Genomic DNA, 25,599 nt, shown 5'->3' with positions numbered 1-25,599 from the left:
GGGTTCCCAGCGTAGACAATTGGCTCCAAATCCTGCCTCTGGGGATTCAGGCACACTGTGTGCCAGCTCACCCTGCCTGACAAACACTGCTGGTGAGACAGAGGTTACTCATCACCACTTGAGAAAACTAAGGAAGCCATCTTTGGCCTTGCAAGGGAAGGGTAGCAGACAGAGTCTCCAATACAGTGTCTCATCTTAAATGGCAGCTTCTGCAGTCTAGCAGAGATGAAAACAGGCCATGGATGAAAGGAAGCCTGTTTCTCAGGATGACCAGGTGTGCTGAGTTTTTCTGGTCTCCCAGGTATGCCAGGTAGATGCGTATACTGTGCTTAACAGTATAATGCTATTTTCCTGATCACTGCATTTCCAAATCCTACTTGTCCTTTAAGGTTGGCTTCAAGTCTTACTTTCTGCATTAAAATATTCTGTTATATATTGGATACATATTTAGGCTATTAAAAATACAGAAAATAATGTAGTAAACATTTGTGTACTATTAGATGCTTTTTATTTAATAAAAAAGTATTACTCTCTGGAAGAAGATAACATTCTGTTGAGAGAGAAGTCACTTTCTTCAGGTCTAGTAGGAATTGCTTTCTGTGACATGCTGAGAAGTTAACCTGGAACAGAAAGATCTATTTCAAATTGTGTCTGGATTCATGTACCTCTTTTTTTTTTTTTTTTTTTGCCTCACCAAGACTTTACCACTGCTTTTACCCATGATATTCTCCATCTGCCAGGCCACCTCTGGAATAGAATTATGCTTCTGATAGACCTTCCCAGCCTCCTAAACAGCTCTCCAACCAGGAATGAACACCCAGGGAACCAGTTGAACTTCCTACTTGTATTGACTCAGAGCCTAAAAGAAAACAGAAGAAAATGTGCAAAATTACTAAGGTTCTTGGTCAATTCTCTGGCTACAAGTTAGCAGCTTCTTTCCTCAGAATTCTGACTTTCTCCTTGTTAAAGGTGGAACTGCATCCCACCTCACCACCATCCCAGAATTCATATGTTGAAGTTCTAGCCTTCCAGTACCTAAGAATGTGACCTTATCTGGAAATAAGGTTGTTGTAGGTGTAACAAAAGTTAACATGAGGTCTTATTGGAGTAGGGTGGGCTCCTAATCCAATATAACGGAGGCCCTTATAAAAAGGGAAAATTTGGACACAGACACTCAGAGGGAAGATGATGTGAAGACACAGGGAGGAGACAGCCAAGTGATGACAGATGCAAAGATTAGAGTGATATATCTGTAAGCCAAGGAATCCCAAGGATTGCTGGCAAACACCAGAAGCTAGAAGAAGCAAGGAAGGATTCTCTCCTACAAATTTAAGAGGGAACATGGCCCCGCTGACACTTTGATTCAGACTTCTAGCCTCTAGTATGACAAGACAAGAAATTTCTGTTGTTTTAAGCTTTAAAAAAATAAAGTGAGATAAATTTTAATAAATTTTAAAGTGTTACTGATTGTGTTTGATATAGCTTTCTATATACTCCAACATCATTCTTATTTCTCCTCCCCAGAAGCAAATTGTTGCCTATTATTGGGCTCTCTTAGGTAGTTTTTTTCAATGATTCTGCCATTTTCTGGATCTTAATTTTTCACAAGGAGTCCAGTTCCAGGTACCTAAATTAACCAAATCTTAGGGCCCCTGCCTCTATGCAAGCATTGAGAGACCCTAAGGTAGAAATGCAGGCTGGAGCTTTAGCTGGACCCATCATCTTGACTGGGAACCCTATACCTCTTTTGACCTCCCAAATTCTCTCTGATTCCTATAGCATTGAGCATTTAATCCAGTTTCCAATCACTTATTTATTACCTACTTGCAGGTACAAAATAGAGGATATATTATGGTATTTCCTTATGAGACTATAAATCCTTGAAACAGTATTAATCTCTTTTTAAATCAAGCTGAGGGAAGTTCCCCTAAAGAGTTCCTACTCTATAGGAGATTGCACATGTAAACCAATCTCGTTATTAGAGAAGTGTGTACTCAGAAGTATGCCTAGCTTTATGGAACGGGTGATGTTGCAGCCATTCAACAGTTATTGATAGCCTACTATGTTCAAATTAGTAAATTAAGTATTATAAGAATAAAAGAAATGCATAAAGATTTGGTTTCCCTACCTTAAGTATCTCTCAAATGATTAATGATGCATTTTTGAAAATACATATAGTAAACTACTTCATGGTTTCAGTGTAGAAATCATGCTGGGGCTTCAATGAGAGTTATTATTACTATTATGATAATTATGATATTATCATAATTTGATTTGATTTTAGGAATTTTTTAATATTTAGATTTTTTCCTAAGCAAACCTGAAAGCTGAGTGTTTGCCCAAACAACTGAATAAGAATTGTTTATCTTAGACCAAATCATCAGTACCACTGGCATTTTTACCAGAGTTTGAGAATGTATTCTTGCACCTCATTCTTTTGCCTTGCACTGGCAGCAAATCACTATGTATAGAAACTGCCAAGACAGGCCTTATGGAAATTACACAGCATCTTTCTCTCTGTGACTTGTATGAACACAAATTGAAGATGGATAACTGAAATACACTTGGCCACAGATTCCATTCTGTCATCTGGAACTAAACTAAAGCAAAATTATTCAAGGCACATTTCAATGAAATTCTTTATGAATTGACCATTCATTTGTGCTTTTTATTATAACTAGAAAAATTGCATTATTATATCATATACCATCTTTTTTAAAAAAAATCAACTTTTATTTTACATTCGGGGTACATGTGCAGGTTTGCCACATGGGAACACTGTATCGTAACCTGAGATTTAGGGTGCAGATGATCCCATCACCCAGGCAGTGAGCACAGCACACATTAAGCAGTCCCTCACCCCCTTCCCTCCCTCTCTCCTCTAGCAGTCTCCAGTGTCCATTGCTCTCATCTTTATGTCCATGGGTACTCAATGTTCAGCTCCCACTTGTGAGAACATGCAGTATATGGTTTCCTGTTTCTGCATTACTTTGCTTGGGATAATGGCCTCTGGCTGCAGCCATGCTGCTGCAAAGGACATAATTTAATTCTTTTTATGGCTGCATAATGTTCCATGGTGTATATAATATATCTTTTTAACTAACACCATTTAAAATTTCACATGTGATGTTCCTATAATTTTATTTCTATCAAAAATGCAATAAAGCATTATTAGTGTAAACTTAGCAGAGTCACAGAAACTGTGGTCAGTCATGAGTCAAGAACCAAATGTCCTGAACCAAAGACTTATTAATACTATAATTTGGATTTATTTTTGTCCTTATTTTCTAGACACTGCAAATGGATGTAAACAAGCTGAACATAACCTTGCTTCGGATCTTCCGCCAAGGAGTGGCTGCAGCTTTAGGACTCTTACCCCAGCAAGTGCACATCAATCGCCTCATTGTAAGATACCCATATTTCGCATTCCCAAAATTCAAGCTGTGTGTGTATGGTTTTTTTAATCACTCAAGGGCTCATGCTATAGTTGTATTGCACATCATGTTTTTGCAAATAAAATTTTATGAAACAATCCATATCCACTCATCTACCCATTGCCCATTGTGGCTTTTATATTACAGTGGTAGAGTTCAGTAGTTGCAAAAGATTGGCTCATGAAGCCTAAACTATTTATCATCTGGCCCTTTATAGCGGAAGTGTGTTAACTCTGTCATAGTTCAAGGCTAGGTCCTGTGGTAAGTATGAAAGAGCCCAAAAAACTTGCCTTACCAACCTGACACTACTCTGAAAATATTCTCCATTAGACTGAAAGCTTCTATATCAGGTAAGGCAGTTTCCAGACATTATTGATATACTTTCAAGTATATCAATAGAACAATGGACATTGAATGGACAAGGCAGGGCATTTTAAATAAAGAATAAAGAACTGACCCTGAGGACTGCAGCCCAGATGGAATGCAGGAATTGGTAGTCCAGGAAAACCAAGAGAAAACTTGAATGGGCATCTGAGTGGGTAAAGTAAAAAAAAAAAAAAAAGTAAACCCAAAGGATCTGTTGTATAGGGCCCAGTCTAGGCCTGTATGTCAATCACCCACATCCATTATTTCCTCTCTTTCCTCGGTGTTTGGGAAACCGGATTTCATGCAACTATATGTTCCCATCTGCACTGGAAAGTGGGCGTGAGCAAAGGCCAAAAAAAAGCAAATTCAGATCAGATGACTCTCTTTGTAAAAAGCTAGTCACCTCAGTTTTATGTGAAAAGGAACTTTGGGATCACGGTACAGGTTTTAAATTGTTCTTAATGTCCACTGCAATGGGAGTCCAAGCAAGGACTCCATGTTCCCCTGGCCTTAAATTGCTGTGCTTCTGCTGCATGGAACTCGGCTTTCTACTGCATCCATCTGCATTCGCTATGGAGGGAATTTGCTTTTTGTTTCGGTTTGGGGTTTATGTTTCTTTTTATTTTTTCTGTGTGTAGAGAGTGAGTTGTTTCATTTCTTCATAAAAATTTGTATTCTGTGAATCAACAATGTTCTAAAAGTAAACAAGCTTTTAAAAAGTTTTAACTCATACCACAGAAGAAGAAATACAACATTCCCCTGAATGAGTGAAGGTTACCCAGTGGCTCACGCCTGTAATCCCAGAACTTTGGGAGGCCAGGAGGGTGGATCGCTGGAGGTCAGGAGTTCGAGACCAGCCTGGCCAACATGGTAAAACCCCATCTCTACTACTAAAAATACAAAAAATTGGCCGGTCATGGTGGCAGGCATCTGTAATCCCAGCTACTCAGGAGGCTGAGGCAGGAGGCTGAGGCAGGAGAATCACTTGAACCCAGGAGGGGGAAGTTGCAGTGAGCAGAGATCACACCATTGCACTCCAGCCTGGTCAACAAGAGCGAAACTCCATCTCAAAAAAAAAAAAAAAAAAAAAGTCTTGAATCTAGATCTAGATTTTGTATATATACACAATATATACATATAAAAATATATATGCATCAACCAGTGCATATATATTTTGCTAAGATATATAGAGAGATGATATAGACATAGATATCTTAGATATACTTTTATACATATTAGGTTTAATGAGCATAATAGCTGTTTGCAAGGGTGAAGAAGGGATTTGCCAGACTGAGGAAGGGATATGCTTATCATATCCTCAGAGAATGTTAGTAGCATGGTTCAAAGTAGTTATTATAATAGCTAGAGTTACAATACCTGACATAGCAAAGCATGATGATTAACAGCATGTGTTTTGGAGACAGACAAAACCATACTGCATTTCCAGTGTGGCCATATTCCATGTATGTGAATGTGAGCAAGCCTCTTATGTTTTATTTGTAAAATAGAGATAACCATAATACCTATCACTTAGGGGTGTTTTGAGCAATAAATGAGATAAGAGATTTAAGGTAAATAGCATGTTAGGCACAACACAAGTGCTCTGTACCTACTGTAGTTGTTATTAGGTCACCAACTATTTCAATTGTTATAAACGTTTCACATCAGTATTTAGTTATTGTCTGTTGTTCTCTGCAAACATGAAAAAACTCTTACTGGCTTGCTAGTAGTAAACTGATACTTCATTTTATACCCAGCTAAAATTCTGATAAAGCACATTAAAAGAAAACTTTCTAGCATGAGAGCGGTCCATGTGTCAGAAAGAAAGCTAAAAATAATTTCCTTCTATTAGTGTGTTGTGTAAGTTGTAAAAGATAATATTATCAATCACCATGGTTTTGTCTGCTCTGTGTGTGTGTGTGTGTGTGTATAATATCAGACATTTATGGTAAGAAATTCTCTGACTCCATTTCAGCTAATGAGGTAATACTAATAGGAAAAGTATCATGACATCACTACACAAGATATGCATTTCCATCAAATGACCAATTTTAAATGTGTGACGTATTTGAGGTGAAGAACAGAATCAGGAAAAGGACTTCAAAGCTCATCTGGCACCATCTTCTTTAGCCAAGCCTTCACATTAACACAAGTTATAAAAATAATAGAGAGAGTGGTGATGTCTAATATGTAATTTTACTATTACTTTGGACTTTAATTCATTTGATTTTAAAATGCTTCTTTAAACATAATTACTCGGGGAACATCTGAACAATCTACATCAAAAAATTACAATATGGAATAGTAAAGAATCAGCATGCAAGCATTCAATGAAATATAAAATTACAAATCTTGGGGGGTGGCAACTAATTGCAAGAAAGCTATTTGAAGATTTTAGACTTTGGACTGGTAACATTAAGTCTATCAGAGAATAACTAATAAATGTAATCTCCACAAAGCCTTTTAGGATTCTAGAATTCTGGCTTCCTTTAATGTTTCTAAAGGACAGGTAAAAATATTATCCAAAGTTGTTTAAAACGTCTATAATGAATACAAATATTCTGCTTTTATTAGGGAAAGAAGAACAGTATTGAACTCTTTGTGTCTCCCATAAACCGAAAAACAGGAATTTCTGATGCTCTGCCCTCTGAGGAAGTTCTTCGTTCACTTAATATCAATGTTTTGCATCAAAGTTTATCCCAGTTTGGAATTACACAAGTCTCTCCTGAGGTATGTTGTTGCACGAAACAATTCATTTAAAAATATGAACAGTTAGCATGCTATGGTAATTCAACCCCAAGAGGCTTTGAGATGAAAGTTATTGTATGTTATTTGATAATAAAAATTTCCCTGAGTGTCAGAATTCTCTGATCTTTACATTGTATATGTTTACTTCTTAAGGAAATGCATTTTCACATTAAGGTTTTCACTTTTTGGCATTTTTCTTCTTCAAACCTTTGTGGCCTTATAACTTATTTTGACTTTTCCAGTAAATTTTCTAGAAGAAAGAAGATTTAGATGTATTTTGTCAATTGATCGCTTGAAACTGATATGTCAAATAAACAAAAATACATTTGAACCTTTCTTTCTCTATAGGTGCACCCCTCCTCATTGTCTTCATTGTCAAAATGGTCACCAGATATTCGCCTTTTCCCATAACTTTGAAATTAATTGGAAATGTGATTTTTCTTTTGCTGAAGAAACTATAGTTTTTTTTTTAAGAACTTAAGTCTTAAGAACTATAGATGTTTCTTCATAGTATTTTCCAGATTTGTCACTTTTAAAAAATTTCCTCTACCACCTCCACCATCTCACTCCTGAATGGATTTAATTTCCTTTCCAATTCTATTACTCCGTCCCACTCTAACAAACCTACTGGAAGGATCATCATCCTAAATATGTGTAATTCAATTCATGGAATCATGAAATTAAACTGGAGGGAATATGTGTAACACCTTGTAGATACAGAAAGTATGGCCCATAGAAATTAAGTGACTCCCTCAAGGTGACACAACAAGAGAGGCATAAAGCACCACCCAAGATCTAGATGTCTTTTTTTACTATGTTGCCCAGGCTGGTCTTGAATGCCTGGCCTCAAGCAATCCTCCCACCTTGGCCTCCCAAAGTGCTGGGATTACAGATGTGACTGAGCCATCTTTCCTGTCCAAAATCTAGATATCCTGATCCCTTGTCTATTCACCTTTACAGTAAATCACACTGCCTCTCATTTTAGTATCACAGGTGTGGTATAAAAAGCTCTGGGTGGGCATGGTGGCTTGTGTTTGTAATCCTAACTACTGGGGAGGCTGAGGCAGCAGGATCACTTGAGCCCAGATGGAGTTTGTATCCCAAAGCCACACGTAAAATGTGTGTGACCATGGGCAGGCCATTTAATCTCTGTGAGGTTGTCTGCCTTTGCATGGTATCAACCTCCCTGAGCCTTAGTGTCTTCAAATCCAAAATGGGTATAGCACTTATAAACTTGAAATATGGATTGAATTTTTAAAGTATATGTAGAAATTCTCACACAGCCTAGGTAGCAGACAAATGTAATTTGAATGCAGGATGAACTGGCACAATGAGAATATATGTCATCATTGAACCATGACTGTCACAACCACCCCCAACTGGTCTTCCTGCATTTGGTTTTGCGCCTCTCTCTGTTCTCTTTCCAAACACACCCAATGTGTTTTCTTTCCTGCCACCAAAGTAATCTTTCTCAACATAAATTTGGCCATGCCCTCCTAATTTCATGATTCTTCTTTGGCTTTCAAAATACTACGGAATGAAGTCTAGATTTCTTAATATGGTATATGGTCCTTTGTATGCTGGGCTTTATAATTGTTGAACAACACTTTCCTAGTTTACATTTCAGCAATTCTAAACTCGATAGATCTATGATACACCATACTCTCTCCTTTCTCCATGCTTTTGTATATATTGTTTCATCTACATACCTTTCATTTCTTTTTTTTTTTTTTTTTTTAAGACAGAGTCTTGCTCTGTCTCCCAGGCTGGAGTGCAGTGGTGCATCTCGGCTCACTGCAAGCTCTGCCTCCCGGGTTCACGCCATTCTCCTGCCTCAACCTTCTGAGTAGCTGGGACTACAGGTGCCTGCCACCACGCCTAGCTAATTTTTTGTATTTTTAGTAGAGACGGGGTTTCACCATGCATACCTTTCATTTCTTAAGATCAGTCTACTGTGTAGCAAAGTATCTCTTGTGCCTCCACAGACGAAGATGCTCCTTACCCTGTGTTCCCGTCAAGCTTAAAACAAAAACTCCTTATCCCATATTAGTCTTTAGGCTCATCTCTACACTGTGGGTTTTTTGAGAGCTTGTGACATGTCATTTGATCTGTGTCTTCATTGCCTTCATTTAGTGCCTGGCATGCAATGGGCACACAACAAAACTGAGTCAACAAATAGTCATGCTGGGCGCGGTGGCTCAAGCCTGTAATCCCAGCACTTTGGGAGGTCAAGAGGAGAGGAGTGGTTGAGGCCAGGAGTTTGAGACCAACCTGAGCAACATAGCAAGACTCTGACTTTACAAAAAAAGTTGAAAATTTGCTGGGCATGGTGGTGTGTAACTGTGGTCCCAGCTACTTGGGAAGCTGAGGCAGGAGGATCGCCTGAGCCCAAGAATTTAAGGTTGTAATGAGCTATGATGAGGCCACTGCACTCCAGCCTGGGTGGAGTCCCAAAACAAACAGACAACAACAGCAAATAGCCAAGTACTTTGTTAGCTAATATCTAAAGCCAGAAAAATAAACAAGAAAACAAATAATAAATGATGCTTGTTCTCAATGAATTTATGCACTAATAGGGCAAATACGACACAAACAGGCAATAAGAATATAGTACTATAAATAAAGTCACTACACTGCGCCATGGGAGCCTTGGAGAAGAGACCCCTTATGCTTTAGAGAGGCCAAAGGAGAGGGTCAGCAGGAGGTGAACCACCGGGCCTCTCCCAGCCCTGCCCACGTCTGAATCTGAAGCAGTTCCACTTCTGCACAAAGCCAAATCCCATTCCCACAGTCCAGGCCCTTCACGGACTGACTGGTACACATCTTGCCTAGGATAATTCTTTAAATTTTAGAAAGACCATTGGATAAATGTATCCTGCTTCCCATAAGCTTTTAGAGAATCATAGAAACAGCCTTCCCTGTTGCTTTATTCTGAGTTTAAAAGCCATTCTGAAGGCTTTAAGAATAGAGCAACTTACCGAGTCACTCAGATTTGCAAACCAAAAGAAGCTCCCCATACAAAAAGAGCTGGCTTAAAGCAAGTACCTGGGCATCCTCCAATATACCCCAGTCCAGTGAAGGTGAGGTACTTAGCTTAATGGCCTCTCACAGAGCTACTAGCTCACAATAGACTACATTTGAATAAGGAAAGTGTATTTGATGATAAATGTGATAGATTCTCATAAAATTGTTGGAATCTAGAAATCTAGAATTTAGAAAATATGCATTACAGAAGATGAGGAAGTATTTGAATCAGAAATAAGGAGCATATCATGAAGGACAGAGGGATTATTTGAACCTTTTGTTTGAGTACTCCTAGAAGGGGCCAGGCATTACCCTTTGACCTTTGACCAGAATCTCTAAATGCAGAAACAGAGAAAAGCTGTCTGTAGTGAGCAGGCACCCCAGTGGGGAGGTGCTTGGTATTAGATACAACCTAAAGAAGCCCGCAAAAATATTGATTGATAGTTGCTTAAAACTGGTGAATGCTATTCTGTGAGTTTTCTTACATCTTTATTCATTTTTTCTGTGGTTAATCTTTTATAACAACTTATACCTCAACCCATTTTTTCACATTTTAATCTTAAAATTATAACATGGCAACATATTCATTAACAGAAAAAAAGGATCACTGGTATTTTGGCTTTTCATCCTTTGCATGAATTATAGAACATCGTGAATGATGTCTCAAAGCATCTATTCCTAAACTTACGTTAATTACTTTCATGGAAGGATATAGTTTTTTATGGTTTTTTCATATGCTTGATTTTTTAAATTGAAAATGACTCTTGAGAAACAAAAAAAAAAACAACTAGAAAACTGTTTTTGTTTAGTTATTTGTTTTCATTTGTAATCTGTTTCTTAAAGAAAAAGACATTATTTCTTTTATATATTTGTATATGATATCTAGAACATTATAGGCACTCATACAGATAAAACTAGACCTCCTCTTGCCTAATAAGTAAAATCCCAGGAAAATAAAATTAAATGTTTTTACAAAATGAATTAAATACCTATTAAAATGGTAAGTTCTGTGTTGACATTTTTAAAAATGATTCAGGAATTTTTTGTTGTTCAATTGCAAATTACTCCAGTTTCCAAATCTTATATTTCAAAGGAGAAAGTGACCTCCTTTAAATAAAAGTCCAATGTGCTGACTGATACCTTCATGAAATATTTACAAAGAAAAAAAGCCATTATATATAAATGTAAACAATAATGTGTGAGTTTAATGATTATTCCTTCAAACTAGGAACACTAGCAGTAGTCTAGTCTAAATTAGTGTAGACCTAGCCATACAGTGCTGAGGAGCCATACAATCAATATTAACCTGTATTCGACCATTCAGAACAATTGCTCACATCGTGCACAGTACAGTGGAAGCTTGGCATTTATCCAACAAAGCCATATTGTTATAGGATACATCTCATTTATCTGCCAAGTCAATCAAATTAACCAGATACTTTGTAACATTTGCACTTCATTCTTATTCTGTGCGCTTCCCCTCTCTTAAAGATGTGTATCTCCTAGATCCTCTGTATCTCTGAATCATCTCTCCTAGCATTTGGGACCTCCTTCTGCATCTGAGATCAGAATTGATTAAAATATTTAAAAAGAAAGAAAGGACAAAAGAAAGAAGAATGAGCTATAGTGCATCAAATTATTAAACAGGATATAGAGAAGCCATTGTTAACTATACAGAAAACTGCCCAAATTTTAAATAATAAAACAAAACCCATCAGCTTCTTTCACTGCAACTAAGTTAAAGGGCAAAGCAATGTAACTATGAAATAATAAAACATAAAGATGATATAGTGGCATTGGCTTGACCCAACAACAGAGCCTCTGAATTATTCACCCCTTGGCCCCTGACAAAATATAAAAAGCATGGGGTTAACCCTATGCAAAGGTTAGATTGAAGATTCTTGTGAATTATAGTCTTTTGATTTGTGAGCTCTTAACTACAAAATTTCCATTTATTACCCTGCCCTTATCAAGTTTTTCAGATCTCTGTACAAATATAGTAGTGTTCAGCAGGAGTAGCATGACTCAGAAAGAAATCTATTTACCAAGAAAGTGCAGTGACTAAGTTCTAGGAGTTTAAAACGTGTCTTTCTAACTGGGAGTGGGGGATGGGAGGGTGGGAGTTAATTCTTTCATCCTTACTGCTTCAGTTGAAAAAGAAAACAAAATAGGTTTGTCTTAAGCAGAAAGGAACATGTTGATATTCTAGGAGTTGTAGAACTATAGCAAGAAAAAAAAATGAACCAAATCGGGTTAGGAACACAAAATCTCTTTCCACCCACCTAACCACCCCTTTTTATCCAAATTTTACATGGGCTTAAGCTCAACTCCCTATACTTAAATTTGACAAATTTATGCTGCCTACTTGAAGGCTTAACTAGTTTGCTTTTATAGCAAACAATGGATGCTATTTTGTTGCCTGTAAAAAATTCATTTCCATATTTATACCTGATTTCTGCAAGAGTTTTCTTTTCTATTAGTTTCCAGCTATGCTTATAGAGACATTGGAATTTAAAAAAAAAGATATGGCTGACGTCAAAGAGGTGAAAGAAAATTTGTCACTTGAACCCAAAGTTGTTTTGCAGCAGGATACTTGGTTTCTAATCATTTTATCAATCAAGTGTTTTCAGATTCTCCATCGATTTGTCATTTATATATCTTTAAAATACATATCTAAATCATTTCTTGTATCTATGCATCTATGTCTTAGAAAGTAGGCCAGATACTATTATACTATAATTAGTGAGCACATTGATGTTTTACAAGTAAAGGAAATAGAATCCTGATTACTTTAGCATTTAATAAAGGCTTTCTCCAAATAATTTTTGTAATCACAATTGAACTCAAAAATCTTTTCTGTTCAGCCTTGCTTATCTTCCCACCAAAACACACTTGCATTCCAGAATGAAAGTTCTCATAAAATATTTTTCAAGGTAAATTTTTTGTCTGATTTATAAATGTTGGATATATTTTATTTTTTAAAAGCCTTAAAAATAAATTAGCAATGATTTCAAAGTTCAGACACCTACAAGACACGTTTTACTCCAGGCCTTCTTAATCACTGGAAACAATATCCAAGGACAGATATGTACTCTCACTAAAGGGAATAAAAAGGCAACCTTCAACAAAATGAAATTTTAGATGAGTTAAAGCATTTCACTTGATTTAGCCTTTACATGTTTTTTCTAATCATGGACTATTTGGTTTCAAGTTAGTTTCGTTAACTATAAATCTATACTGTCACTAAATTATACAACTTAATTTCATTCTAAGAATGGATTTTAGTCAATGTGCTTCTTTAAAAAAATTAATGAAAGAGTCATGCACACTTTATTCATGCTTCTTTTCTGCTCTTCCACCCCCAAAGTGGAACAAAAATGATACAAATAAAAATAAACCTGTGTATTCTACCTTTTATTACCAAATAATTCTGAACTTTTTAATGTTCACTATTACTTTAGAAAAATATGTGATATTCTAACAACATATATTGTTGAGATGATATTTTAGTCAGGTTTTGACAGCAGAGACTCTATTTAAAAAAAAAAAAAAAGAAAGATGTGATTAAAAGAAAGAAGGAAATAATGCTGGCATTGTTGCTGTATTTATTAATGCACCACAAGCTTTTGTTTGCACTTGTTTCACTTTTGTTTAAAAGTAAAGAACGATAGTATAGCACGTAATCCAAGGTGCTGATGTTGTGGGAGGGGACCTAAAACAGAGTAAGGAAATCAGAAACAATTTCCTCCACACAGAAAAGAACAGAACTCTCTTACCTATGAACCAGGTAGTTTCCAAGAGAGACGCTGAGGGATATTTAGAAAGCCTGGGACCTGCGGATGCCATGTCAGGCACGCTTTCTCCTGTATAGGAGACTAAATAATCTCTTGATATATAAGGATGGCAGTCTGTTGTCTTAGAACAGTTTGAGAAGCAGCTCTGGCAGCGGGGGGTGTAGGTGTGTTGCACTACACTGAATGGAATAAGGCTAAAAATATGTTTAGTGTCTGATAAGAACGCCAGTTTTCTCAAGCTCTCATTTAACGTCGGACTTTCTGTTTTGCTTTTAAAGAAAAATGTTTTACAAGGGCAACATGAAGCGGACAAAATCTGGAGCAAAGAAGGATTTTATGCTGTTGTCATTTTTCTCAGCATCTTTGTTATTATAGTAACGTGTTTGATGGTAAGTTTGCTTCTTTGTATATTTTATCCTTTGCTGAGCCCACTGCTTGATATTAGTGGGTACATTGCCATTCAAATGAATGTTAAAATGCTTCGGAGCAGAAGCAAGACTATGATCCTGTTAGATTAGGAGTATTTCATATCTGACATCAGAGCGATTGCTAAAGGAGAGCTTATGGAATTAAGGATGCTGACCTGAATAATAAGGCTGTAATTGCAATGCAGTTTTTAGTAACTTGATCAACTCTGAGAATGAAGCTTTAGAAAGTGATTTACTGAGGTCCCTGAAGCCCTCAAAGTCAGTAAAGTCTCACGGGCACACTTTGGGTTTACTTTATTTCTCCTTTTATATCATCTTTATGGAACTCAGGAAAAAATTTAAAAAGAACTATGTCTTTGAGACAAGATTACTCCCTAAGGAATGGTTGATTTCCTTATTTTTAAAAGACCTTGAAACCATTCTATGAAAAGGAGATGATTACACCCTCAAAGGCTAAGTTAGTTAGACTACTAATTCATTTTTAAGGTGGATAAATAGTACAAAAGTATAAATGTATATGCTGGAATAGCTCGGTAAGTAATAACGTGTAGCCTTTAAAAGCATATTTCTAATTTAAAAAATAGAACCCAAAACAAACTTAACCCACTAAATTAAGCAGTACTATTTGGCATTGAATGAATTAACGGTATCTTTAGGGTAGAATAAGATGTTTCTACTCATTTGAAAATTTCAAGATGTAATATAATATTTAGAGTTTACAAATAGGTTTTAATGTCCTTTTTCCCTGTGAGCTATATTCTTTTTAATTTTGTACATTTAAATAAATACTTCTTCCTTAGTTTTTAAGTGCCCCCCAAAAGACATTATGTTACTTATTTCTCTCCACAATCAACAATGTTGCTAAGTGTTTTATTGGATTTTGTTTATTTCTGCTTCCCCTACTGGGAAGGGGTTACTGTTAGAAAGATTGGGGCTCCGTCTGGAAAGACAGAGGCTGCATGGGCTAAACTTAGAGGATATAAAACAAGCACAGTCTTAAACAGGGTGAAGATAAGCATGTTTTCTAGAGTTTAAAATATGTGAAGTAACAAGAGTACCCTAAATCTTCCATCATAATGAATTCAGAGGTAGCTCCTATGGGTCAAGCATTAAGAAAAAAAAAAAAAAATCTAAGAATTGTGACTCAATAAACGAATAATTTAGAATTGAGTAAAAACTGATTTTTATATTTCACATGGCAGAGATTAAAAGGAAAGAATTTTAATGAGAGAAAGTTGGAGATTTTTGGAAATTATGGCAGAGTCTTCTGGGCATCTCTGTTTTAAAGGACGTAGTTCTTTGTTATGGTTAATTGCACTTTAATAATACGCGATTCTTCTTTCCTTCCTACCGGAAATCTCAAGTGCTGTTCCCTCTCTTGTCAGTCACAATTAGGGTGTTTTTCTGCTTTGCAGATGAGAAAGGATAAGAGGAGGGGGAGAATAGAAAGGAATTGAAAGTGATAAAAGTGGAAAATATTCAGGTGATCAATGGATGTGATTCAGAAGAGCAAAGGCAAGGATAAAAGAAAGGAAGTGGGAAAGCAGATTCGTGCCCAGCCTTTGAGTACTAAAGGGCAGCAGAAACAGAGCAGAGCTTGCTATTAACATATAGAATGTGTTTCAGATTCTGCATTTCTAACTCAGGGCGTGCTCATGTACTGAATGTAACTAGATAAATGCCTATGTTGGTCTTGTGGCAAAAGGACCTATAGTAGTCACACCCTCAACCACTTGGGGCCAGAGGATGACTCTCCTTTCCCAATATTTGCAAAACATCAATGTAAAAGTCAGAAACTTAGGGAAGTCGACTCCAACGTTATTAGAACAAATCAAGAAAGGAGCATTTCAGAAGTATAGGTGATTGCTCTCTATTGGGTTAGCAGGTGGATTCATCTATTCATTCAATCAACAGATTCCTGCAGAATATTCTCTGTGGGCCTATTTGTTGCTGGTGCTGTGGGCAAAGGAGAAAACAAGACAGATAAGATCCCTATTTTCTTGAAGTCTTTACTCTAGAGGGAGACATAGAAAATAATTAAGTTAATTTTAAAAAATCAAATGGTGAACGTGCTATGTGATTCCAACTATATGACATTCAGGAAAAGTCAAGCCTATAGAGATAGTGAGAATATCAGTGGTTGCCAGAGATTTCAGAGAAAGGGAACGATTAGGTGGAGGACAGCAGATTTTAGAGCAGTGAAACTATTCTATTTTCTGTAATGATGAATACATGACATGAATTTGTCAAAACCTGTACAATGTATGAAGAGTGAGCTCTGATCTACACTATCTACACTATGGACTTTAATAATAATACATCAATGTTGGTTCATCAATTACAACAAATGAATTACACCAATGCAAGATATTAATAGGGGAAAATGAAGAGGTAGGGAAGAAAGGTATATGAGAACTTGGTATTTTCTGCTCAGTTTTTCTGTAAACCTAAAACTACTCTAAAAAATAGTATATTAATTTTAAAAATCAAATATTGATAAGTGCTATGAAGAAGAAACCATAATAACGAGTGAGTGGAGCAGAGCAACCTGAGATGTTTGAGACCTACGGGTGAATATGTGAGTAAAGGACCCCCAGGCAGAGGGTACTGTGAGTGCAATTAGAATAAGCTTAGCCTGTTCAGGCTCGAGGGGAAGAATATTTTAGGCAGAGCCTTGATGTGATCTGCTGTGTGTGTTTAAAAGATCACATTTTCTTCTGGTAGAAAGTGGTGGTGGACAGAGGGTGGGGCGAATTGTGGAAGGAGGAGGATCTTTCTGGAGGCTTCTGCAATATCGCAGTGAAGAAGATGCTGGTGGCATAGAACAGGGGTGGGTGGTGGGGATGGAGAGAAGTGAAGGATTGAGATCTATTTGAAAGTAGAACCAACAAAACTTGCTGTGTCCCAATTCTCAGCAATGGGGGTAAAATTAAGGATGACTCCTAGGTTATTTGGCTTCCCTGCCTGTGTGGAAATGTTCTCATTTCCTGGGAGCGGGACACGTTGGGAATGGAGATGAGCATGTTCAGATAGTTCTTAAACAAATGAAAGAAATAATTAGATGGATTTCAAACACTATCTTAAATTTTAATTTGAAGGAGTCACTTTTAAAAGTAACAGGGGGACCAAGTGCAGTGGTTCACGCCTGTAATCCCCACACTTGGGAGGCAGAGGCAGGGGAATTGCATAAGCCCAGGGATCTAAAACCAGCCTAGGCAACACAGTGAGACCCTGTCTTTACAAAAAAAAAGGGTTTAAAAAATTATCCAGGCTGATGGCACATGCCTGTAGTCCCAGCTACTGAGGAGACTGAAGGGGAGGAGCACTTGAACCCAGGGGTTTGAGGTTACAGTGAGCTATGATCATACCACTTTACTCCAGCCTCGGCTACAGATTCTCTGCCTCTGAAAAATATATAAATAAAAACAAATTCTGAAAAGTAACAGAGGAACAGGCAGCACACAGACAGGAAGTTCATATTCACAAGAAAAGAAGTACTACCTAATAGGATTAGCACAAAGCCAAGTTTATCTGATGGAACTTACCACAGAGGAGTCAAGAGTTCATGTTTAGGGACATGTCAAAGTGATTATCTAAAATAAGCTCATCTTTCTAAGTGTTCAAATTATTTTGATAATAAGCTAGATTTAAAGTAAGTGTTTCACATGCATTTCTCAGTGATACTTGTACTATCACTTTCGTGATTCTGAAACACATGTATTCCAACTCTGTTTCCCATAGTTTTGTTGATTCCATGACAAAGGAAAGATATAACTCAGAATTTTCCCCCTGGCATTGATTATATTTATAAAAAATCAAGTGCTTCCATTTGCATTGGCATTCCTACATGCCATAGAAATGAAAAGCATGAGTTTTATTATAAAATTATATAGGTAAATTGCTGTAATGGAAGGTTGTATGTGCTATGTAACAACAACATAAGACTTGGCAACATTTTTGAAAAGTGGCATATTGTTTACTTTCCTTAAAATACAAAAAAAAAAAAAATGTTGCCAGGCATAAAATTAGACAGGCATGACATTTTCAAATATGTGACTTATTTAGCACCTCACAAATGTGAATGTGCAGTGGGTGGAGCGACAAATAGAAAAATACAGTTTTCCAAGAAAAAACGTGTGGGCAACTTCCAATCCATTCAGTCTGTTTTAGATGAAAGAAATTTACTAAGAGGAATTAGTTCTTAAACTTGAACAAATAATAGAAAGAACACCATTTATCATCTAAATTAGACATCCAAATGTCCTTACAGGTTTATTAACAAGTACAAAGACATTTATGAAATGTAGCTAGAGATGTCTACAGGCCAGATTGCTTCTGGAAAGCAGTTTTAGAAATCACATGAAAATAGTTGTTTGGATCAATAAAAAACACTGGCATGTTAGACCCATAGGAGAGTCATCCATATGGGAGGGAAAGAGTTTCTCTAGTTGTAGTCTGGTAGCTGCAGCAAGAAATCCTACATTGAACCACCTGCTATAGCCTTAACATCATGTAATAAATACTTGTCAAAGGTGGACATAATTTTCTCATTTGTTATATATAATCCCTTGGGACGAAGGGAACTAGGACCAGATTCCTAACTGGAATGATTGGTTAAGTAGGCATATATCTCAAATTAATTCTCAATTTTTTTCTGTATTAAGAAGAATACAACTGTCTTAATAGTAATAACAATAAAAATTAGTTTCTTCCATTTATTGCACACTTATTGGTACTAAACTGGTACTAAATTTACTGCAGTACTAAACGCCTAATGTATTTTAGTTTCCTAATTTTACTTATGAGAAAACTAAGATTCAGAAAAAATAAATGACTTGACCAAGAACATGCAATGGGTGAGTATGGGGGTGGCAGAGTAGGAAGTGGTAAAAATTCAAACCCAAGTCTATCTAAATTGAAAGTCGGGGTTCTTTACCATAATTCCATTTGTTTTCATAAAGGAGTCAAACTGTGGTTGTTGTTTTTTGTTGTTGTTGTTGTTTTTTAGTCTTATCACTCTGTCTTGTGAACATATATTTCTGGCCACAAATAACTCCAGTAGTAGCAGATGCGAATGGCTGTATTTATCAGAGCCATTCTACCCAGATGGAACTGGTAAATGTGTGCCACATTATACCTCTGTGCTGTGGGCACACCTCTATTTTTGCACTTAGTACTTTGTACTGAACATAATTTTTACACATTTATCTTTTCTGGAATCCTATGAATTCCCAGAAGACAGAGTTCTGTGTTACTTTTGCATCTACAATATCTTGTTTATGTAATGAAGTAGGGATTGACTCAGGATTATTAAATTAAAAGAGTGAATGAACTCTTTCAGAACTAATTGTAAAATACTGTAAAGAACAAATGTTAAAGACTAGTGGTTGGTGGCATCGTTTTGAAATCTGAACACATTGTAATCCAAACAGAGTGTTTTGTGTTACTCATGAGATTTTTGAATGAAAATTTTAAGCTGCAAAAAAACTTCATCGAATTTTTTTAGCTTCCTCCCATTTCTGTGTTCCTCTGGTTTTTTTTGTTCCCACTGTTATTTTCTTTCTCTTGCTATAGTTTGAGTTTTACAGCTCCTCTCATTCAATAATCTGTTCTCTTTTCCTTTTTTAAATTATTACATGACTTTATTCCAGTCCAAGAGTCAAACAAGCTCTTGGAGATGAAGGCAAAATGTTGACTTGCCATTGCTACGGTAAGCTTTTAGGTCGAGTTTTTCAACAAAGTGAATTCCCATAGAGAAATATGAATATGCTATATTCCAGATCTCAATCTGTGCAGAGAAACATCTCTGACACACTTTTCCAGATGCTTTTGGAAAGAGGTTTCAAAGAAGGACATGAGAATTTGGGGGAAACAATAGAGTTGAATGATCACATGCCTGGAAGTCAGAAAACTCGGATTCTAGGTTTTCTTTCCAAACCTCCATAACTCATCCAACAGCTCAGGACTTAAATGTGAAATGAGGAGATTACACCACAAAAATTTTATGATCCCTTACACCAGGGTTTTACCAACAACACTACTGACATTTTGGAGTTACTATTTCTGTTGGCGGGGGTGTGTGGGGAGCCTTTCCAATGCATTGTAAAGGTAGTTAGCCTCTGCCTACCAGATGCCAGTAGCACCCTTTCCCTTCTCCTTCCCCCACATCCTGAAAATATGACAACCAAAAATACCTCCAGACACTGCCAAACGTTTCCTGAGGGCAAAATCCCTGCCAGTTGAGAATCACTGCCTTATAGCTTAATTTCATGACAACTACCCTATTGCCAAGTAGCAATCCCTTCCATTTTTTCCATATTTTTTCAGACAGCCCAATCTCTTGAGTATTTTTAAACACTATCTTATATACATCACACATTCTCCAGGTTCTACTTTTCGCTAATTAAAGATGTAGAAATCAGTTTGTACACATACTACATGGAGACAGGTTGCAAAGTTGACCTGTAACCAGACATGAAGTAAACAGATGACTGATTGGAAAATATGTTACAAAGGTTTCTCATCAAAAACATAAGCTCATGAATGGTAAGGAAGGACTTTGGACTAGACTTTGTTTTACACTAATATAAATCATAAAATCAACCTTTCAAGAATAATTGAGAAGGTCAAGATTTCCTTGGCTTTCCCATTTTCATTGTTCATTCATATTTCTCCAAAATCCAAGTGTAAACAGGCAAGCAAATGTTCTGATATGCATATTATATTTAGATGTGAAGAGCTTAAAATATATAATATATGCCTTATCTTCTAAGTGTATTTTTGTAAAGGTACAGATATATTTGTTTCTTCATTTGGGAAAATAACTTTCTTGCAACTAAAACAATATTTTAAATTCTGTTGCATCATTGTTTAGTAATTAAATGTTTAGCTGAACACAATAAGCCTAAAATATATGTATCATCTGATTCATACTGTTCTAGTGCAGGTTTTGTTTTTATACCGTGAGGGTCATGGAAACTGAAGAGAAGCAGTAAGTTAAAAACCTTAGACACTATGCACATGATAAAGGCATTCATCTTCAGTCTTTTCCATCCTATAGCTTAAAGAAAACACATTACACTTGCTTGAAAGTAATTATTATAAAGGTGAGAAGACCTTTTACTTAATGTCAGACGTCTTTTCTTTCTCATTCATGTGATTAATATTTGTCATGTGAATATTCCAAATCCACCCTTTTTTCAAAATTTAAGCTTTAACTTTACCCTACCAGAGTCAATGAATACCATCAGTATAAAAGTTTCCAGATTACAAGGAGGTAGACTGACATAAAAAACAATAAAATGTCTTTCTTTTCTTAGGAGTTCAATGTTTAATATGCATTTCTAGTTCTATCTCGTAGGTGCATAGTCTTTTTCCCTTAAGGGAGAGCTTGAGGTTGCAGTGAGCTGTGATCACAGCACTGCACTTTCGCTTGGGCAACAGAGCCAGATCCTGTATCGAAATAAAATAAAATAAAATTAAATTAAATTAAAATTAAAATGTAAGAGGGCAAAGTGGTAAGAATAAAAATTCTGGTTGTCCAAATTATTCTTTCATAGGTACCCTAAATTTAATTTGTCAAGTATTTACCAGATACTCAAGTTGATATATGACTAATGCAGAGATTTACCAACATAAGAAACTGTGGTTTATGGCATAACTATTATTTTATTAATATTTGCAGGACTACTTTTTTCTACCAAGCCATGTTGGATGCATATCTCCATTTCTATAAATGTCATAGACCTGTGTTTTACGGTTATTCCTTCTATAAGCCTACCATTTCCCCATGTGACCAAACTAACATCTGGCATTTTTTATAAAATTGGTTAAATTTACTTTTGAATATATCTTTGTGGAACAGATTCATGTGCACAATTATTTGATACGCATGTGCAGCATAACTGGAAATACCAAGAATACTGTCTTGAGAAAAATCTCAATACCACGAAACTGAGAAATCATCTTCTAGAGGGCTTTGTTTACTTTATCGTTCAGCCTTTATTTTGGTTTGTCTGCCCAGGGTGGGGTGGAGGAGATCATACTCTGTTGTTTAGTGTGAGAAAATGTGACAGGAGTTTTTTATATCTCCTTCTATAGATTCTTTACAGATTAAAAGAAAGGTTTCAGCTTTCCTTAAGACAAGATAAAGAGAAAAACCAGGAGATTCACCTATCGCCCATCACATTACAGCCAGCACTGTCTGAGGCAAAGACAGTCCACAGCATGGTCCAACCTGAGCAGGCCCCAAAGGTACTGAATGTTGTCGTGGACCCTCAAGGCCGAGGTGCTCCTGAGATCAAAGCTACCACCGCTACCTCTGTCTGCCCTTCCCCTTTCAAAATGAAGCCCATAGGACTTCAAGAGAGGTAAGAGCTTGTTCTGTATACCCTACGTGTGGCTTTTTATAAAAAGAGTATTCATCAACTAAAAAAGAAAGAACTAGTAATGATTGACATAATTGGGTAGAGTTGTTCACCACTAAATGGACAGTCAGATGAAGTAGTGTTTCTTGTCTCCCAAAGGAATCCAACTGTGTTAGATAAAATCTGTTAGATATGTATGTCTGATTCTGTTAAGCTTGTCTAGATTCAAGATGGTGTAGATCCAAGCAAAGTTCATCTTCAACTACAAGACAATTTCTAGCTTATTGAGGTTCACTGACCTCACAAGATGCTATCTTGTTTAATTGTCATGAAACTCTGGTAGGTAGAAGACTGAGAATGAACTCAGAGTGTTTCCTGCAAAAGCCCACATTGTCTGGAGTCAGGCAGGAGCCGATGCCACGGATTAATTTTTTTTTAAAGTTTTAGCTCTGCATTTTTTAACCACAATAAACATTCAGTATCAAGATCCATGACATTGGATGGGCGCAGTGGCTCACGCCTATAATCCAAGTACTTTGGGAGGCTGAGGTGGGCGGATCACTTGAGCCAGGAGTTCAAGACCAGCCTGGCCAATATGGCAAAACCCCATCTCTACTAAAAATGCAAAAGTTAGCCAGGTGAGGTGGCGCATGCCTGTAATCCCAGCTACTTGGAAGGCTGGGATGTGAGAATTGCTTGAACCTGGGAGGCAGACGTTGCCGTGAGCCGAGATAGCATCACTACACTTCAGCCTTGGCAACAGAGTGAAACTCTATCTAAAGAAAAAAAAAATCCGTGACATTATTTTTGTTGCCTTACCTTTTTTGTGATGTATTATACATGTGATTCACTTTATACTGATACATTTCCATTGAAAGCAAATCCAATGTAAGAAAACTTGGATTTGCGAAATACATAAATGAAAGACTAATTCTTTGCCTCTCAAAAATATTAAGTAAAGCTTTCCCATGGTGTTTCTTAAAATAAAAAGCTTTAATTTTATATTTAAAATATGACTTGTAGTGTATCCAACTTTGAACACCAAGATAGTGGGAGAGTAAGTTCTCAAAGTAATATCCCAGGTTCATTCTCCTCTTATTTTACTATGTCTCCATTTTCTAACCCCATATATTTTGTTGCCTGAGGTTTTTAAATCACATATATAAATTTTGAATATATTTCCCATGATATATCACAATGCCCTATGCAAATAGTTATGGTTTACACACACAAACACACCCTTCAAAAAATATAGCTTGGGGTTTTAAGAACTGCAGAGTACAAAATTGATCCTTCATAATTATTTGAAAGTATTGCCAAGGAACAATGGATGACATAAAAATAAAGGAATGTGTTTATCTCTAAAGGTCCTTAAACACTGAACCCTTTGACTCCACAACAGGAAGAAAATAGAGATTGATCAAGTCATTCTTTCCACCTCCTCCCCTAAAATACCTGTGGTTTCTTGACGGGCAATGTGGGTCTCCATGTGACATTCACTTACATAGCTATCACTAAATTGCTTTTTGTGATTCAGTGTGGAAAGGTAGACAAAATGGAACTTTCTCCCTAAGGCTAACTGGGAGTCAGGAGAACTGGATTCCAGACCCAGCCCTGCCATTCCTGGGTTTAGTGGCCTCACCTGAGTCATTCACTCATCTGGACCTCATTTTCTTCTAAAAGATGAAGAGGTTTAACTTGATTTTTTAGCTCTTTCTGTTTTTTTTTACTCTGGTTATCCATATTATTTTTGTGCTTTTATGTTTGCTTCAAAGAGGAACTTTGAAGCAGAGACCTGAGCATCAGTGATGAACGAAGGGCTGGTGGCAAGAAAGGTCTGCAGGCAATAACAGGCCATGTCATCTATAGTAGAATGAAGGGTCATAATAAAACTGATTAAAAGTCAGACAAATTTTTATTATCATCATGCACTACCAATTCTAAGCAAGGTTGGTATAAAATTGCCTAGGGAAGTAGCCATTCCCAGCATCCTGCCCTCTGTAGACCACTGCTGGACATGTTGGTCTACATGTTGGTTTAAAGGAGTATAAGGTTAAATATTCACTTATTCATTACATTAAAGTGAATCTTTGAGAAGGGCAAATACAAGGACGGAATCATACCCATCTCTGGTCCACCTGGGGGATTCTAGCAGAGCAAGTGTGTAATCAGTGTTAAATAGATTCTCTGTCCCCTTATCTACAACTTCACTGCATCCCACACTTCACCTCCTACTTTCTTCCACCTCAGAGCAGGAGAAGACTATTCTCTCCACAAGGGCTCCAGGTCATTCCCCTCAACCCTAGTAACTTCATCAGTTTTCCTCCTCTACCTTCAACTGTACCTTCTTTGCTAATGCTGTTCCCTCAGCATACAAATAGGTTCTTTTTTGTATTAAAGAAACTCCCTTAATCCAATGCCTCCTCTGGTTATTGTTTTTCCTTCCTTTCTCAAATACATGTCTTAAAAGAACAGAGTGTACTTGCTGCCTCATTGTTCTTCTCCCACCTTTCATTCTCATTGCTTCTTTCACATCCTCGATTATCAAGTTAATTATCAATGGTCTCACTACCAAATCCAAAGCACATGTTTCATTTCCCGTCTAGCACTAATAACTATCTCCTTTTTAAACCTCTCTCCTCCTTTGGCCTCAAATATATCATTTTTCTGTTTCTTGCGTGGCTACCTTCGGTCTTCTCCAGATTCCCTTCTCTTGTTAACCTCAGAGTTTCGTTCTGTGTCCTCTTCTCTCCTCCCTGAGTCACCCAACCATGGCCACTTCTTATCTTACTACCTTTTGGCGATTCCTGAAAAAGTACCTTTAGCTCAATCTACCTTTCTGTTGAAATCCAGACCCATATTTTAGCTCTGAACTCTGTGTCGCTACTCTGACCTTTCTTAAACACTACCAACTTAAAACATTCAGAAATGGAACTCAAGACCTTCCTCATCAAATCATTTCTCTTCTTTTTAAATTGTGAGTCTCTGAAACCAGTAATATCCTCAGCTCCTCCGTGTTGTTTTTCCCCCTCCCCATATAGCCGAACATTATGAAGACCTGGCACCTTCTCCCAGCTGTTCCCTCCATCCAACCCCAATCCCACGGAGAACTCAGGATCTCCCTAATTCTAGCCAGTCTCCTCCTGGTCCCCACCTCAAGTTCTGTTTTTTTCCAGTCCACTCTCTAGACCTCTCAAACAGTGGTTTTCTAAATTATATTTGAGTGTTTTTCTCTTTATAAAATTCCTCAGTGTTTCCACACTGCCTTCAGGAAGAAACTGATAACTTCTACTTATGAAATATGAAGCCCTTTCTGATCTGGCCTTTGGCAGCCTATGTTCACCCCTATTTCCTGCTAAACATCCCCTTGGATTCATCCCGCTACTTGGACATTTTTCCAGGTACCATGCCATTCTCTTTTAAGCCTAAGAATTAATAC

General features: G+C 36.9%; 1 protein-coding gene across 2 annotated transcripts in view; it reads left to right on the top strand.

The window, feature by feature from the left end:
* Positions 1-25,599, top strand: part of PTPRR (protein tyrosine phosphatase receptor type R) — a 273,414-nt gene that overhangs the window by 145,154 nt on the left and 102,661 nt on the right. For both annotated transcript variants that reach the window (XM_054445132.1, XM_063646503.1), the window contains exons 3-6: positions 3,292-3,405; positions 6,375-6,530; positions 13,645-13,755; positions 21,895-22,163. In XM_054445132.1, the coding sequence (XP_054301107.1) occupies positions 3,292-3,405; positions 6,375-6,530; positions 13,645-13,755; positions 21,895-22,163 (650 nt within the window). The remainder of the gene's footprint in view (positions 1-3,291; positions 3,406-6,374; positions 6,531-13,644; positions 13,756-21,894; positions 22,164-25,599) is intronic.

This window comes from Pongo pygmaeus, chromosome 10 (genome assembly GCF_028885625.2).
Source record: "Pongo pygmaeus isolate AG05252 chromosome 10, NHGRI_mPonPyg2-v2.0_pri, whole genome shotgun sequence".
Lineage (NCBI taxonomy): Eukaryota > Metazoa > Chordata > Mammalia > Primates > Hominidae > Pongo > Pongo pygmaeus.
The sequence above is the reverse complement of the archived record's forward strand: the minus strand, read 5'-3'. Positions and strand labels throughout refer to the sequence as shown.